Source organism: Balaenoptera borealis (genome assembly GCF_965194805.1).
Source record: "Balaenoptera borealis genome assembly, chromosome: 12".
NCBI lineage: Eukaryota > Metazoa > Chordata > Mammalia > Artiodactyla > Balaenopteridae > Balaenoptera > Balaenoptera borealis.
Window position 1 is genome coordinate 40,674,819 of NC_138869.1, and position 17,713 is coordinate 40,692,531.

Consider the following 17,713-nt stretch of genomic DNA (forward strand, 5'->3'; position numbering starts at 1 on the left):
AGCTTGTGCCGCGCCGGGGGCTGGGGCTGGGGAAGTGGCAACAAGGGGGACTCGCCCTCTAGAACGAGAGACAGCAGGGGGACAGAGCGGCCTGGGCACGTGGGCCGCCCCTGGCTGCCCCAGGAGGAAGGAAGCTCTCAGAATGGGCCCCTCCCACCTCGTTTCTCTGCGCCCTGTGGCCCTTGTGTAGTTGTTCATTTTGGAGACTCGCTTTGCTGCTTGAGAGGCTTAGATCTGCCTTGGATGGTTGGGCAGCTCCCGGGAGAAGTGAGGGGACATTAAGAGGGAGAGGAGGGCTTCCCTGGTGGCACAGTGGTTGAGAGTCTGCCTGCCAATGCAGGGGACGCGGGTTCGAGCCCTGGTCTGGGAGGATCCCACGTGCTGCGGAGCAGCTGGGCCCGTGAGCCACAATTACTGAGCCTGCGCGTCTGGAGCCTGTGCTCCGCAACAAGAGAGGCCGCGATAGTGAGAGGCCCGCGCACCGCGATGAAGAGTGGTCCCCGCTTGCCACAACTAGAGAAAGCCCTCGCACAGAAACGAAGACCCAACACAGCCATAAATAAATAAATAAATAAATAAATAAATAACAAATACTTAAAAAAAAAAAAAAAAGAGGGAGAGGAGCTCGGGAGAGGAGCTCACTTACTTCAACTGAAGTAACCAAGAGCTCAGCCTGACCCCCTGTCCCCTGCCGGCAGCCCAGAGTTGAGGGCTGGGAACAGGTGTCCTTGGCCAAGGTCAGGAGCAGCCTAGGTGGCCGCTCCTTGTCCGCGGGGCCCCACGAAGGGACATAAGCACCAGCCCACAACAGGTCTAGCGAGTGAGTGCCGAGCCTCCCTCGCGGGGATTTGTGGAAGAATCGTCCTGGTGGACTGGGTTGCGGTGTCTTTGCCTGAGCGCGGGGGTCAGAGTCCAGAGCACCCACTCCAGAGGCCTCCTTGGTCTCCGTGTATCTGTTTGATGGCCGCTCTTCTTTTACCTCTGACATGGGGCGTGTGGTGTGACGTTGCTTTTTGTTCGCTGGCAGCCAGTGAAAAACATCAAAACCCTTGCATGGTGGGGGTGGGGGTACCTGGCTGAGCCTTTGCCCCTGTAGCTGTTGTGGCCACAGCGGTCAAAGTTCAGGTGTGCAGGGACTCAGGGAGTCAGGCCGGAGGGGGTGAGGCCAGCGGAGAGGTCTGGACAAACTGCAGGGGCTGTGGAGTGAGAGTCGTCAGGAGCTGTGGGATCTAAACACCATGGCATCCTTTGTTTTGCCTTTTTTTCCCCCCTGCATTGACGCCTTGCTGTTGGAGAGTGAAGGAACCAGCCACTATCGGTCCCTTGGGTCTGGAGGTTGGCAAGGCAGAGGCGGTGTATGGTGAAATGACTGGGTGTGAGTCCAGCTGAGCTCGAGGGCCACGTGCAGCTGGGTCAGGGGGGAGAGAGAGGTGGGGGACCGGGCTGCATCCAGTGCTCACGATGATCATCTCACAAAGGGCTCCAACTGGCCAGATCCAGAGAGGGAGGGAGGAAGGATCCGGTTGAGGCTAGGCAGCGTCCCTGCCAGTGGACCTGGCCTGGAGCCAGATGGGGACCAGGACCTCAGGCAGGTGGGCACCCCTGGCGATCAGGGACAGGTCAGACCCACGCTGCCGAGGGCCCAGCTGAGAGCTGCTGCTCAGAGTCCCGCTCAGGAAGCGCTGCAGAGGCCCCGGGCCTTGCCTGTGGGAAGAAACAACTTGGCCGCATGCCTGACCCTAGCCGGTGAACGAATGCATCAAGAGTGACTAATTGACTGAAAGGAATCAGCCACTGTGAAGGCGGGACAGTCTCAGAGAACACTCCTGATCACAACTGATCCCTGCCGGTGATAAAAGAGATTCCCCCAGCCCGCAGGGTTTGGAAACTAGAACTCACTTCTAAATAACTGCTGGGCTAAAGAGAAAATCCCAGTGGAAATGGAACATTTGGAGATGAAGGACAGTGAAAATACTGCATATGGGAAACTTTGGGGATCTAAGCTCCAAGATGGCAGTCAGAGGCAAATTTGTAGCCTTAAATGAATTTATTTAAAACCAAGAAAGATCAAAAATAACCAAATCCAGAGCTCAATGTAGGAGGCTGCAGAAAGAACACGGAAAGAGGCCTTCTTGAGCTCACAGTTTTGCGGAGCGGCGAGCGGTTCAGTGGGGCCAGAGTGCTGATGGGAAGGGCAAAGGAGAGGGCCTGGTGAGGTCTCTGGGGGTCTGGGTGGTCTGGGGCCCTGAAGGCCCACCAAGGGTTGGGTTGAAGATTGTCAGCAGTGAAGAGCCGAGTCTGCATTGCAGTCCATGATGACTTTGGCCCACAGCAGAGCCCAGGGCCAGCCATTCTCTGGGCTGTGCTTTGACCGCCCTGGACTGCTTCTGTGGGCCCCGGGGTGGATGGGTAGGAGCCTTCGTGGAAACCACTCTTTCCAGGAACACCGAGGTACCTGGTGCAGGAGCCATGCAGTCCTCTTGGTAAATGGGCACTGTTGGGGAGGACTGTGGGCCTCAACCCTCAAGAGCTCCTCTGAGCGCCCTTGTCGCTCGTGCCCTCCCTGGAGTTTCCTGGGACTTGGACTCTGGGGAAGGCTCTAGTTCTTCTTGCCTGGAGGGCTCCTAGCACCTGCTTTCTGGTCCTGATCCCCCTGCCAAACTGGGCTGCCGGCCGCATTCTTCAGTGGTCCTGCTGCTGCTTGGCCTCCAGCATCTTGTCCCCAACTTGGCATCTGGTGGTGAGTGTCAACAGGAAAGGAGACTGACCCACGTATATTTGTTTGGTTCCTTAGTTGCTGTGACTTCTTGGAAACCTGCCATTCCTCAATGAGCTCTGGGCAGGCAGAGAGCCTGGCTTTTTTTTGACACTCCACGTACTGTGTTCCTTCCCTTTTCTGTCTTCCCTCTTTGTTTTTCCTCAAAATGAAAACAGTTTTGTTTTGTTTTTGTATTAATGTAACGATGCTATATACTTGTTAAAAGATTCAAAGTATGGGAAATTACAGAGATTTCTAAGACTCAAGTAAGTCACCTGAAATTGCCTCCCCCCACTTAAGTCCTGTCAGTGTGTGGTGACTGTCCGCCTGGAAGGGTATCTGGGTGACAGACGACCTGCTCCCATCCTACCCCCAGGCCCTGCGTCTGCAGCCCGTGATGCTGCGCTCCTGGTATTGCACACTCACCTATGCAAGTGGACATTGTTCCCCGTCAGTGAGAATGGATCTCCTTTGTCCTGATGGATGGCTGCAGAGGACTCCCGGGCTGCTGTGAGCCCAGCCCCTTCGGGCCCCTTGTACTTCTTCATCACCCCCACTATGGGCAGCTCGGAGAGGAGGAGCCGTGGGTAGATTCCAGAAGCATGGGCAGACATGCTGCCTCCTGCCCAGTGTGCCTGGGCCCAGGGGGCAGCTCTGTCTAACCCGCCTGTCTCTTCTGGGCAGGCAGAAGCTGGCCTTGCTCCGTGATGTCGGGTCCCTTTCCAGCCCACAACCTGTCTAGTCTTTTCTGCCGCCGAGTGGAAGTGCTTCCCAGTATTCCTGTCGTCCACGGGTCCACCGCTGTGTCAGCCCCACTGCCAGAGGCCCCTCATATTCGCTGTTGGAGCTCCTGTTGCTCCCAGTCCTGCTCTGGAGGAACTGAGGTGGCCTTTGATGGAGGCCGCACTGTCATCATTCTAGGCGAGAACCTCTTATATCTGGCTTTGCTTGGGGAATGCCAGGTGTTGCCGCATTAATAGTTTGGCCAAAAGGAAGCAATGGTTCCTTTTGGCCAAACTTTTAGTGTGGTGGTGTGCCGAGCAGACTCTTGCTCTGTGCATCTTTCTGCAATGGGTTTCAGGCGTGTGGGTAAGAGCCCCCCTCTTTTTTTTTTTTTTTTTAAAGATTTATTGATTGCTATGTTGGGTCTTCGTTTCTGTGCTAGGGCTTTCTCTAGTTGTGGCAAGCGGGGGCCACTCTTCATCGCGGTGCGCGGGCCTCTCACTATCGTGGCCTCTCTTGTTGCGGAGCACAGGCCCCAGACGCGCAGGCTCAGCAGCCGTGAAGAGCCCCCCTCTTTACCAGGAGATCATGCCCCCTGCCCCAAGCCTGAATGTGCTCACTGGTGCGGCCAGGTGCAGGCCTGACATCACCCTTTGGACAGTTCAGTGGACCTTCAGCGCGTGAGAAGCCAGAGTGGCATGTCTCCTCCCAAGGCCCCAACATGAGGGAAGTGATGTGCCCGTTAGAGGGACATGTCACTTTGCTCCGCTGCCCAGGCACCTTCAGTAACCCCACCCCATCCTCCTTCTTGCCCTGGTTCTGGCCCTTTGGGTCGCCTGAGCTCCCCAAGCGCCCTGCCTCTGCTCATTGGCTCCTCCATGGGGCTCCGCGCTTCTCTGGTCAGCTGCAGTGTGGTGTTGGCAGGGGGGCATGGTCTGGGTCGGGGGACCGAGTTCTGGCCCCAGTGCTGGGCCTGGGATAGGTCAGTGCACCTCTCTGACGTCCGGCTTCTCCTTGGGAAGTGAGGGCAGTGATGTCAGTCTGGTAGGGCTGTCAGCGCGGCCTTTCCTGCTCATTCCTGTCGGCCCAACGCGTGACCTCACGGCCCGGCTTTTGTCAGTGGTGCTTGGGACCAGAGTCTCAGCAGTAGTGCTCATGCTTGGGCACCTGCCAGTTCCTCCGCCAAAGGTTGGGGAGGGCATGGGCTGGATGAGGTGCTCAGCCCTGAGTCCTGCTGCCGCTCTCACGAGCTTCTGGTTTCTTCCTGTACATTGAGAATCTAGAGTGACCTTTGGTGTTTGCTCTTTTTGGCTTGTTCTCCTAGGGTCCAGCCACCACTGTTGCCTTTTCAAGAACGGGGGAGTATTTTGCTTCTGGAGGTTCTGATGAACAAGTAAGTAAAGAATGATCTGAGGGGTCTCAGCTGATACTGAGCAGAACAGAACAGGGGGCCGAGGTGTCTTGGGGATGGACAGGCTGGGTTTCACCAGCTTCCTTGGTGGCTTTCAGCAATCTTGAGGCCTGGATCTTGGGGTGGGGCCCCCAGAGCTGGGCCCTGGCCTCCCCAGAGCAGGAGTGCTACAGGTGCCGACCCGTGGCAGCATCTCAAAACCCTTACAGCTCAAACCAGCTTGGGTAGGAAGTCTGGGTTACTGTTGCCATGAGAAAGTTAAAACGGTTTTTTAGGAACTTCTTTCTCCTGATTATAGGTGAATAATTAGATAACTCTTGGATGCTTACTGCGGGCCTGGTAATGAGGGCAACATGGCAAGAGCGTCACCCCTCATTCAGTCCTCAGGGCAGCCGCGTGGGGCAAGCCTTCTCTTCAGCTGGTCTGTGGGTGAGGAAACCGAGTCTCGGCTGCAGCAGAGCTGGAGCCTGCGCTAGAGCCTGCACTCTGTCGTCTGCCGTCCTTTGCTCCTGTGCTGTCTGAGGGGGCAGCATTTTCCAACTCCAGGCTGCGGAGCGAGGACATGTGTGAGGAGGTCCTGTCCTGCCTTGTCACCCTGTCAGCCACCCTGGTGCCTCCTGCCCAGACTGCTCAGCCCTGATTACCTGCCTCCTGCGGGGCACCCTGTCCCTGGGGTCTGGCCCAGAGTCTGGCACCTGGGAGGCTCCAGGGCCGTTGAAGAGTCACCCGCTGGAAATCTTTCTCCGGGTTCTGGCGCAGTGCTGCTTGTCCAGAAAACCACACTTCCCTGAGGCAGGGAGGAAGGGGTGGCTGTTCCGAGCCACTGGTGACCTGGTGTGTCACCTAGAATGTTCATCCCACTGCTCCCGGGCCTCACAGCTCTGACAGCTCTGCCCAGGAAAGTGCTGCTGGCCTCCCAGTGAGCGCCAGCCCCGGCCTGATGGACCGATTCTGGTTGAGTCTCTGCCAGTAAAGCAGAGGACGGTTGGAGGCACAGCATGGCTAAGAGTTGGCAGGCATCTTCCCATTACCAGCACCGGTTCCTGTGCTGACCACACAAGGCAGGAGGAGGGCAGAGGGAACCCCTGAGCCTTGCCTGGGCATGAAGGCCTGGCTCATTGCTCAGAAGACTAGGGAAACTAGTACAGTAAATTCACACCATAAATAAAGTCCTGGCAAAAGAAATTCACATAGCACAAGAGGCAACCTGGTAGGAAGTAGGGCTTCCCTGACCCTGGCCCCTCCTGGGGCAGCCGCTGCTGTCAGCTCCCTGGCTGCCTTCTGATTGTCTGCTCTGAGAGCCTTTTGGGAATGACATTTGACATTCTCTTCACATTCCTGATAGCCATTCCCCGGCTCAAGACCATTCAGCAGTTAGACTTGTGCAGTACACAGGACCCTATAAACAAGGGGGTGTGTGCCGATGTTCTTTTTGTAAAGGGGACAAATGAGAGACCCTAGATGCTCATCAGCTGGGGAGCAATGAACAGTGGTGCTGCTCTGGGAGTGGCGAGCAGCCTCCCAAAGAACCAGGCTCGTGGCTGCGTCCCGATGGGGCATGCATCCAGGGCACGTTGAATTTCCATCCTATGTGGATTCGTTGGTTTTTCTGTGGCCTCAGTTGACTCCTGGCCACGATTCACAATTCCTGCCATCCTGGAAGTGGCCCTAGAGGAGTGCAGCCACGGGTGGCCCGCACCCTCCAGCAGGGAGCGCTCTTGCCCAGCTTTTGGGAGCCTCAGGGCATGAAGATCCTCCCAGTGAGATGTAGAATAATGGACGTGTTACCGACTTCTCCCTGGGGGCCAGTGTCTGTGCCAGACTGTCTCCTGTGAGCTTCATTGCAGCCCTGTGAGGTGGGAACTATGACCATCCCCTTTTCACAGATGAGGAAACTGAGGCACAGAGAGGGTGAGTCCCTTGCCTAGAGCCACACAGTAAGGGATGGAGCCAGGATCTTAACCCTAGTTGTCTGGCCTGGAGTCTGTATCTGAACCACTTCTCACAGTGAAGCCGGCCAGGCCGCCACCCTAAGGAACTTGTATTTTAGTGGGGAAACAGATGGTAGACAAGGAAAAGGGACAAAGATTAACTAACTACCGACTCTGATGCCTTGAAGGAAACAAATAGAGGGCTATGATAAAAACTAGCAGGAGGGCCAGGGAAGGCCTCTCTGAGAAGGTGGTATTAGAGCAGACACTTCAGCCTGAGGTGCCAGCTACACAGAGCTTGGGCCTGGGACATCCCAGGCCCAGGGAGCAGCCAGTGCAGAGGCCCAGTGGTGATAGTGACTCTCCGTCCTGGTGGAGCACCCGATCCTCTTGGGGCCTGTTCAGAGATGGTGCAGGTCCCAGAGGGAGTGGGGTGCCAGGTGGGGACCACAATCCCACCACTGGCCCAGAACTTTGGGGGTGGCCTCTGGGCCCATTTTCTCCATGGAGAAGGACTGGTAAGGGGTTTTTCTCCCCCTGATTCTGTGTGCTTATTGGTCTCGGCAGGTGATGGTTTGGAAGAGTAACTTTGATGTTGTCAATTATGGAGAAGTCCTAAGAGTGCAGAGGCCCGCAGCCTCGCTGGCCAGCTCCTCCAGAACTCTGGTAAGTGGCTTGACAGGCATATCCTGAGCCCTGTGACTGGTGGGCTGGGTCATGGTGAACAACACTGGGCTCGGGGATGGTAGGGGTGCTGCAGGCTTAGGCTGGTCACAGGGAAGAGACCCTGGTAAGATCTCATCATTTACCAAAAACTTAAGTGCTTGTGGTGCTTTGTTTCAAATCTAGAATGAACACATAAGACATGAAGAGGCCGTTAGCGCACACTGCTGGGTGCCTAGGCCCCGTACCATCTGGTGGGGGACTGTTTCCATGCTGTAGGCCGTTGGTTGTTTGAGGCCTGAGGAAAGGAAGGACCCATCCTTTGCTGAGCCTTGGGCTCGATGTCGGGTTCCTAGAGGGTGCGGGGCCTGAAGCCACAGCTGGGACAAATGGGAAGGGCCCCAGCCCTGTTGTTCTTACTTCCTTTTTTTTTTTTTTTTTAACCATGGAAAGGAAGTTCCTCAGCCACAAACCATTTTTAGTATCTTTGTTGGTAAAAGGGCGTTCAGTGTTCCTGAATTAAAATAGTTAATATTTTTGGACAAATATTTGGGGAAAAGAAGATAACTGATACCGTCTCACTGAATAAGGTCACATTCAGCTTTGGCTAAAATAAACGGTGAAGCCAAGGAGGTGGATCTGTGAGGGTTGTAAGCTCCAGTGGCCGCAGGCTGCTTAAATCTCTCCCTCCTGGATCTTAGAGGCAGTGTGGCCTCTCCCACACGCGGAAACTGGCCTGAACAACAGGAAGCGGCTTGCCCAAGGTCCCCAGCAAGTCAAGGTTGGCCCAGAATAGAACCAGGAAGCCTCTGAGTCCATCCCGGGGCTTTCTTTGGCTCCAGCAGAGGGCCCTGCCCCGCCCCGCCCACGCCCCATCCTGTGTGTTGGGGCTCCCTCTAGGAACAGGCCAGGTTGGGATTTAAAGCTTTTCTTCCAAGGGTTGCCCTTGGCCCAGAGGTTTTGTTCTCAGCTTTTGGGTTTGTTGGGGGGCGGGGAGGGGGTGGCTGGGTTGCACGGTGGTGTGCTTGCTGCCATTTCATCTTCCACCTAGAAAGGCATCTTCCAAACTGTGGAGTTGGGATCCTCTGGGGTCCATGCCCACTCCCCGACAGCTTCCCGTCTCTTGGGTATTTACGGCGAGCCAGGCCCTGCCGAGGCCTTTATGTGTACTGCCCTGTATATTCCTTACCTCATCGGGATGGGTGGGTAAAGTTACTGCTCTCATTCACAGAGGAGACACCTGGGGCTTAGTTGCCTGCCCTGGTGCCTGGACCTGGGGACCCACCATGCTGGTCCCTCTGAGCAGGGCTGAGTAAGCTAGAAACTGCAGGTGGCAGAGGGCTGCCTGGAAGCTCTTTCCCACCCTGGGGGAGGGCCCTGCCACCTGTCTCTTGGAAATGGTTAGTAATCACCAGCAAGGGGAGAATCCCATGCTCCTTTTCTTGTAGCTATTGAGAAAGTAACTTGGACAAGCTGCCTCTTGTCCCTTCAGCCCTAGCTCAGAGACGGGGTGTGGGGCACCCTTGCTTCCCATAGCTGTGGGACCTGATCATCTAGGACGAAGGATGTGGGGTGGGGAAAGCCAGCAGGACAGGGCAGGGTAGGGCCTGGGTGCTCGAACCATCAGCCGGGCTCAGGAAAACCATTTGCTCCCGTATTCCCCTCAGGCCCTCTGCCCAGTGGGCATCACCACGTGGGGCTCAAATTGGGGAAGGGGTGTGGTCTCTGGCTGTGTGGTCCCAGGTAAAGCACCCACTCTTTGCAAGCCTCCATTTCCACGATGGGGCCCGAATACACAGACAGGCTCTGAGGACCCCATGTGTGATGTAGGTGACCTCTGCTAACCTATGAAGTGACTTGACTTGCTAATCCTAAAATCATTCTTCATTTGGGGCTTTTTCCTCATTTGTCTCAGGCCCCTTTGAGACTCTGAACTGACCTATAGGTCCTCCTCCAGACGCATACCACCGGTGTACCCTTTCAGGGGCTGCTCTGATCTCAGGACTCCCAGGTCAAGAGGAGAGCTGGGGAGGCTGTTTTGTTTTGTTTTGTTTTATATACATAACATAAAATTCACCATTTTGCCTATTTTTAAGCATACAGTTGAGTGGCATTAAGTACATTCACACTGTTGGGCAACAATCATCACCATCATACACAGAATTTTTTCGTCTTCCCAAACTGAGGCAAGCTAGTCAGTATAGCACGGCTCAGTGACTAGGTCTTCCCCTGAGTTGGGAACACAAGCTGACAGTATGGTCTTGCCCGTCCTGCCCCAGGGCTTCCCTGGCGCCGAGATAGTACTGATGACCGATTCTGTGGCCGGCCGGGGTGTCTCAGCTCCTCAGGGAGCCCCCACCCGTCTAGCTCTGTCCACATTACCATCCTTCCAGCAACCTGGGGGTTCTCAGCCTCGGCACGTCGATTCTTTGGGCCAGATGAATCTTGGCCCAAAGAAATCCTGTTCATTGTATGATGTTTAGGAGCATCGCACTAGCTGCCGGTAGCATCCCCCGCCCCCAGTTGTGACAGTCACAAATGTCTTCAGACATTGCCAAATGTCTCCTGGGGCGCAGCACTGCTCCCAGTTGAGAATCACTGCAGTAACTCCTGCCTCGGAGTGAGCCCAGAAAGGGGGCTGCTGCAGCAGCAGGAGGAGGGTGGGAATGCGGGCATGGCTGTCAGGGTGGAAGGAGCTTAGTGGGGGCACTGAGGACTCTGGAGCCTGTGCTCCTGCTTGATGGGCCAGATCTGGGCTCCCCACCAGCAGCTGTGGCCCAGGTCTCTCAGCCTGACTTTCTAACACAAGCCCACTTTGTAGAAATGTCGTTTGGCTTATCGAACTGTGGAATCTTCCATGGGTGATGGTAAACAACAAAAAAAGACCTTGAGCAACTTGGTTTTCTTCACTACACTTGGAGTGTGTTCTTACCCTTCCTGCCTGCAGGCTTCCCGGGCTCTGCGGTAGTACCTGGTGAGCGATTTGGTGGCTTGGCTTCTCGGAGAGCCCACGAGCACCACCACCGTGCCCAAGGAGCTCTCAGACCTGAAGGCCCCTCCCCCTTCAGCTCTGTCTACACACTGGGTCTCAGATTCTAACGCCGCACGAGTCACTCCTGTGCGTTTGGGGATTTTAGGAAGCGCATTGGACCAGGTGCTGGATCTTGAATTCTGGACCACGTGCCTATTAGAGTGGCAGTTTAAAGCCAGAGGGGCAGACCATGGCAAGGGCAGCCCTGTGAGCCTGTGACAGCCCCTGCCCTGGACCCCTGCCCTGACTGTGGCATTCAACTCCCGCTCTTGGAATGAAGGCCATCCTTGAGCCCACTCTGAACAGAGCTCTGTTCACTGCCGGAGCTATTTTCAACCTCTGGTTGAAATTCACAGCTTATTTTTAGACACATTTCATGTTGAAAAGCAAAAGCCATTTCCCAGCCCTTCAGAATGAGAATAATGGGTTCCATTTTCCCTCTATTCTTGGCTGAGTTGCCATGAGGAGGGATTTCAGGGCTGTGGCTGGGGAGCTTTCTCTGCTTGGAAGCCTGCAGAGGAAGGACTCCAGCCCATGCACTGGGCTGAGGGTGGGCTGGAAACTCCGTGGTCTGCCGCACGACACGCTGCATGGCTGGAGGAAGGTTGCAAGGTTTCAAGCAGATGAGCCGCCTCCCAGAGGGGCTTGTGTGGGGCCCCACGAGCTGTCTGTGTCAGGGGCTTGTGCTGGCGTTTTCAAGGGGCTCCTGTTTAGCTCTGTTCCTGCTACAGCCCTCGTCCTCTCGCCCTCTCTGCGCTCATCCTCACCGTTTTCACTCCCTCCTGCTGTCTCTGCTTTTTGGTCTGTCCCTGAGGCTATGGACCACTGTGTCTTGGCTGACCTTGGATTTGGCGTGTGCCCCGCAAGTCCCAGCCGTTATAGCTGACTTCTGCCTCAACCACAGAAGCATCGTAAAACCATCTTTAATAGCAAAGATGCATCTATTCTGATATAATCTTATTCTTGCCCTCTCTTCAAACATCTGAGAGCCTGTTATGCAATTGAGAAGGAAGGTTGTGCTGGGTGGGGCAGGAGTGGAAGAAGGCCGAATTCTAGGTAATTCAGTAAAACTAAAAAACCACTTCCTGAGTTCTCTGGGCTGGCTGCCCTCCAGTTCAGAGAACCTTGAGGTCTAGGGCCGAGGGCTTTTCTCCACTCACCTCAAATGAGGAGATGCCAGGTCCTCCTTCGGGAGATTTCACGAGGTGGTACATGCCAAGCAGGCACTTGGAACCGTGCCCGGCATGTGGCAAGTGCTCACCAAGCTTTAGCTATTTTTAAAATGTTCCTTTTCCTTCCTCTGTCCAACAGAGCTAGGCGAGTCCCCTGCCCGGGCAGGGGACTTAATGTGCTCCAAACCTGCTGCGGTGAGGGACAGCAGGCGGGGGTGGGGGCCCTTCTGACCGGGTCACATTTGAGGTTGACTCCGCTCAGCAGACTGTCCCTGTGAGGTCCACTGTGGCTTCTGGACTCTTGCGGGCATCAGTTGTGCTTCCTGATGAGTAGCCCAAGTCCTCTCTGCTCGCAGACACAAAAGCAAATCCATGAGGTGGGTGGAAACAGGCCTCTTTTCCCCCCTCACCCCCTGACTCCTCAGGGCATGGTGCCCAGGACCCCCTGAGCCTCAGTGCTAGGACTGTCCCCAGGAAGAGGAGGCCAGGTTAGCCGAGGATATCTGGTCCAAGGCCTCAGCCTTCCCTAAGGATGGCCTGTTTCTTCTTCCTAGTTTCTCTGGTTCTGAAAGGGGAGCCCCAGACACCCCCTGTGCCCCCCTTCAGCTCCCACATTTCCATTTTGGGGTGCTATACAGAGTGGGCTTGACTTAGGGATTCTTGGGCCCTGATCCCTGGCCCAGAGAGTCTTGGCACTGGATCTTGCCCCACGCTGAGGATCTGGGAATCCCAGGTGGCGTTTGCTCAAGATCTGGGTTCTCATGCAGGCACCTGGACTGAGGAGTCATTGGGTCAAGGTTGGGGAAGGGACCCGTTTCCACCTGCCTCATAGATTTGCTTTCTCGCTTGGGAACTTGGATGACTTGGGTCTTTTACTGAGAACACACATTTCTGGCTGGCATTTGCTTTTCGTAGTGAGGAGAAGTGTGGGTTGGTAGATGGGGCATTGTGAACCCCAAGTGTCTTAGAGGGGAGCCTCTCATTTCTCCACTTGAGGCCAGTTCTGGCTCTGAGTTCTCCAAGCTGTTGCAAGGGGCTCTTGGCAGCAGATCCTCAGTCAGAGGATGCCAGGCACACAGGCATCTTGGAAAAGTGTTGGTTTCATGGGACCCAGACTCCTAACACATCGGCTGACCTTGCCTTAGGCTCGGGGCATCTGTGGGGGTCGAGATGTGCCTCTTAATGTGCTGGGGGCTCTCCCTCTGCTGCACCCTCTGGCTGAATAGCTGGCCTCCCACAGCTTCCTTCATCCATGTGAACGAGAGCCTGGTGAGAAACACAGGAAAGCAGACGCTCCCTGGCCCCTCCCAGTACCTTCTTGCCTGGTTTGGCCATTGTTGGGCCTGGCAGCGCCTGGGCCTTGGGGGCTGACTTAGGAACAGTGGGGACTTTGTTTTCATGTTTCCTGGGACTTAGTGGATGACTCCCATGAGATAATTCCTGCCCACTGTGCTGCACAGAGGAGAAACCTGAGCCCAAAGGTCACCTGCTGGTCAGTGGCCCAGGTACCAATCAAGCCTGTGCCCTTGGGTCTCAGCCCTTTTGTTAGCAAAACTAAGAGACCCTAGACTGGAAATGATCAAGAAGTATTCTCCCCATTTCTCAGTGGGCATCCTAGCCTCCTCAGCCCCTGGGACAGATATGCAAGCCCAGCACAGGACAGACTCTGGTGACTCAGAAACAGCTCTTGGTCACTTTTGTGTGTGTGTGCTTGTGTTGAGTCCTGGCAGCACCGCCTTGGGGCCTCTGGTGTCTGCATGCCCCTCACCCTTGGTGAAATTTGACTCCCCGTTGCTGGTCCCCGTTATTCCCCCCACTAAGACCCCGAGGTTCCTGTTCTGTGAGGTGTCTCCAGGTCACCTGGAATGGCCTGGGGCTGGGCACAGTACAGGGGAACAATAAGAGACCTCGCTGGCCAGGTGCTTCCTGCGGTGAGGACAGCAGTCTTACAAGGATGGCTGCCCTGGAGAGGATTCTTGGGCAGCCCTACTAGGGAGGTGGATGATGCTGGAAACTTCTGGCTCTGGGAGCCACTTTAAGAGCTTGGCTGGCAGTATTGCCCCTGTATCCTGTTCCAAGCCGAGGCTGGGGCCTGGCTGGATGTGGCACGTCTCTCCTGTAACCTCAGACAGGTCATCTGGATTCTCTGTATCCTGATTTCTCCCCCCAGAGTACATTACTTCTCTGGGCATTTTCCATTTTACCGGCTCACTCTGCAAAAGACCATCCTGCAGGGGTGCGGGCAGGGCAGGGCAGCCGCCGCAGCCTTTGCTGACCCTGGGCGATAGAGGTGCTCAGACAGATGCCTCACTCCACACTCAGATTGCATTTTCCCCACCTTTACCTGAATGGAAGTCGTGTAAAGTGCTATAGGTTTCTTAGTTTCCATGGGAAGACAGAGGAGACTAGAAATATAGAAGATTCAATATTTGTCACCAAACTGCGATATTTAAAGAAAGTTTCCTGCTTGAAACAGAGCACCCTTGGACAGTAGCTGATGGGTAACGTGGCTGTGCATGGTCGAGGAGCACCAGATATTCGACGCCCCTAGCAGAGGGGCTTCCTGGGCCCAGGGATCAGAGTGAGGGGCTGAGCCCTCCCCGCTGACCTGTTGTATCCAGTACTGGGAGGCAGGCGGGATGCCCTCTCCTTTCCTTCCAGAGGCTACAACTGACTTACTGGGAGGTGGGTCAGGGCTGCTACCAGGCACATGTTAAATAATTACTGTGTTTACAAGAAGGGAGGGGTTGCCTTTGCCAAGCACGAGAACAATGTTTGCAGAAACAGGCAGAGTTGCTGGGCTTCCTGGCAGTGGAGTGAGGAGACAGGCCTTTTAACATTTGACATTTATTGCAGCAAGCCTCTTGCAGTGGTTCTCAAACTTTAGTGTGCATCAGAGTCACCCTAAGGGCTTGTTAAAATTCAGCTTGCCCCATCCCCAGAGTGTCTGATTCAGTAAGGAATTTACATTCCTAACAAATTTCTAGGTGGTGCTGATGCTGCTGGTTGGTTGGAAAAGAGTCTAGCCGATTGACACCCTGGCATCGCGAGCAGGGAGGTGGCTGGAAAGAGAGAGTGAGTCTCTGTCCATCTTGGGAAGTTTCTATGGCTCATGGGGGCTACAGCTTGGGAGAGGCACCTGGAGAATTGGTGTCCCTTCAGCCCAGTTTGGAGCACTGTAGTCTTCCTCTTTCCAGAAGACGAAAAGCGGTGTGGTTGGTTCTGATCTCGGTGTGGTGTTAAAAGAAATCCCGGTGTTGCCCTTTAGGCTCTTTAGACCTAAAGGCACTCTTTAAACCCACTGTGCTCTGTTTACAACTGGGCAGGCAGATGTGTGGTTTTGTTACCAGCCAAGGACATCAGTTAGAGGATGGGACCCAGGGCAGCCCTCCGTGGGCCTCTGCCGGGCCTGTCATCCTCTCTCAGCTCCTGTCCTGGCCATTAGTGCTGCTGCATCAGTTCCGTCATCAGTGCTTGAATCCATGTTCTCCAGGCCACCTGCCTCCTGCATTGTCCTCAGTGTCCACCTCTTACCCTGCAGATGGGGGTGCCTAGGTCACCTCCCATCCTCCAGAGTCTGCTGGGCCTTTAGGGAAGCTGGCGGGTGAGTCTCTGACACCTGAGCTTGGGACGGCCTGGGTGCTTGTGGCCCAACATTTTAACCCCCAGGTAGAGGTCTTCTTTGTAGAGCCTTTTGGGGAAGTGCCTCCAGGTAGCAAGAGCAGGAACAAGCCCTGAAACAGCGATGACGGCAGTGGCACCAAGAGGATGGGGCTGTGGGATGGGGCAGTAACTGAACTCCCTTCTCTGAGCTGCCCTTTTGAGAGGCTGATGGTAGTTTCCCGCCACTGGAAAATTCCCATCCCTTTCACAAGGTCCCTATCCAGAGGAGAATGGCACAATTCTTAGGAAGGAAGGCCTATTAATGACTTAAACCAACAGGGGACGTAGTCTTAGAAATCCAGGGCAAGATGTATTAAGGTAGTCACAGTGTGGAATCCAGACAAAGCCTGGACACCCTTGTGTCCAGCTCTGCATGCATCGGGACACACCTGGTGTGTGAACCTGGGCGCTCACACACACCTGTGAGAGCTCTCATCTCTTTCAAGGGACTCAGAGCTGTTTTGGGTTTCCTTTCCCCCTGGCAGCCAAAGCGTGGGTTCAAGGTCAGTGGAGATTCCACAGTTGCACATGGGGAATCGAGCCCAAATCACAGGACAGTGGGGTCCTGACATTGTGGTGCTTTACTCCAAGGCACACACAGCCCTGGACAGGGCACACCGCATGCCTCAGAGTGCCTTTGTTTCAGCCCTGGGGCCACTGCAGTGATGCTACCATTTTGGTGACAGTGATGATAAACATCCACAGCCTGGTTAGGCCACGCTGACAAGTCCCCTCTCCACAGAGAGCCAGCAGAGGCCATGCATGTGAAGTAGAGAGGGTGGCATCTGAGAGCTAGCCTGCCTTCCTCCCTCCCTCCCTCCCTTCCTTCCTTCCATGCTGCTTTCAAACCTAGAAACCTGAAAATGGAAGAAATGAGCCACAAGTGGAGATAGACCCAGTTGCTTAAATCTGACTGTGATTCTTTGGCTCCACCTCCCTGTTCCCCAGCAGAGCCGCTCTCCTCCTTTTAGTCTCTTTCCAGATGGCACCTCCTCCATGCAGCCTTCCCAGGAAGGGCAGCAGCTTGTGAAATCTTCCTGCTCCACCTACCCAGAGCACTCTGCTTGGTGGAGCAGCCCCTCTCGGCCACAGTCAGTTTTTCACAGGCCTAACTTGTTGCCCTGGAGGCCTGGGGCCTTGGTCTCCATGGGGTGCCCAACATGTGTCTGGACACCTGAGCAGAATGCTCAGGAAATCAGAGTTCAGTGGACACACTCTGCTATCTGTGGGCATCGTGGGTTGAGTGTGTGAGGCTAGAGGCAGGCTCTGGCGCTTTCCTTTTGCCGTGTTTGATGGTCCCAGGCTAAGTGAAGGAAACCACTTTCTGACCTGGTTTGTCAGTTTGGGGGCAGGTGGCAAGGGGTGGTGTGGGCAGTGGAGGGTGGGAGAATCTACATGTCTGGACTAGAAGTTTTAGTCCTTCTTTCAATTTCAATGGAAAAAATCCCTTTTCAGCTTGTATTTTCCAGATTGGATGGCAGCGTTGTCCATGTGGTGTAAGGGTGTTGGATGATGCTTGTGTTTATGTTCTCATTGGTTACCATGGAAAAAATCAGAATAGATGGTTTCCATGGAGATTATCTTAAAATTAGTTTCTTTGAAGGTCCAGACATTGCTGCAGGGTTCACTGAATGCTCTTGGTGCCATCGGGGCTTTCTCTATGGCAGTGCCAAAGGCTGGTCTGAACGTTTGTGGATTCAGCCTAATTTGCCTCCTGTGCTTGAAAGTGCCAGAACACCAGAGTGGGGGTGATCCTGTGCCTCACCTTCCTCCTGGGGTCCCGCTTGCCTGGCCTCAGCTCCACAGCTCATTCAAGTAGCCTGGAGCTTTTATTTTTTTATTTTTTTTTACCACCACCAACAAAAAAACCCTTTGTATTGTGGAAATTTTCAAGCTAGCACAAAAGGTAGAGAGAATAATATAATGAACCACCCCCCCATGTATCCTTTACCTAGCTTTAGCATTTTGCCGATCTTATTTTGTTCATCTCCTCCCACCCTGTTTTAGAAGAGTTGGAATATTTTTGTTTAATCCAGATATGTTACCCTAAATAAAGACTTTTCTGGGTTAAATAACTGCAGTGCTCTTATCACATCCAACAAAATTAATATTTCCGTAATATCAGATGCCTAGTCCATGTTCACATTTTTCTGCATTGTGTCAAGAATATTGTTTTGTGCTCTTTGTTCAAATAAGGACGTGGGAGCCTTTGAAAGCCCACGTCTCCCCTCCTCACCATGGTCCTGCTACGTGGAGAGGTTGAGCGCTCTTAGCTTAGAGCTGCAGTTGGGCCGGGCCAGGCAGAGCCTTGGGGCTCCACCCTCCCACTGTCCACAAGGGAGAGTTGTGTACTCTGAGCTC

General features: G+C 54.6%; 1 protein-coding gene across 3 annotated transcripts in view; it reads left to right on the plus strand.

Annotated features, from left to right (window-relative positions):
* POC1A (POC1 centriolar protein A) overlaps positions 1-17,713 on the plus strand; it is a 73,343-nt gene that overhangs the window by 21,761 nt on the left and 33,869 nt on the right. For 2 of the 3 annotated variants that reach the window (XM_082348222.1, XM_082348220.1), the window contains exons 8-9: positions 4,806-4,874; positions 7,391-7,489. In XM_082348222.1, coding sequence (XP_082204348.1) covers positions 4,806-4,874; positions 7,391-7,489 — 168 coding nt within the window. The remainder of the gene's footprint in view (positions 1-4,805; positions 4,875-7,390; positions 7,490-17,713) is intronic. The other variant, XM_082348221.1, reaches the window with a different exon arrangement.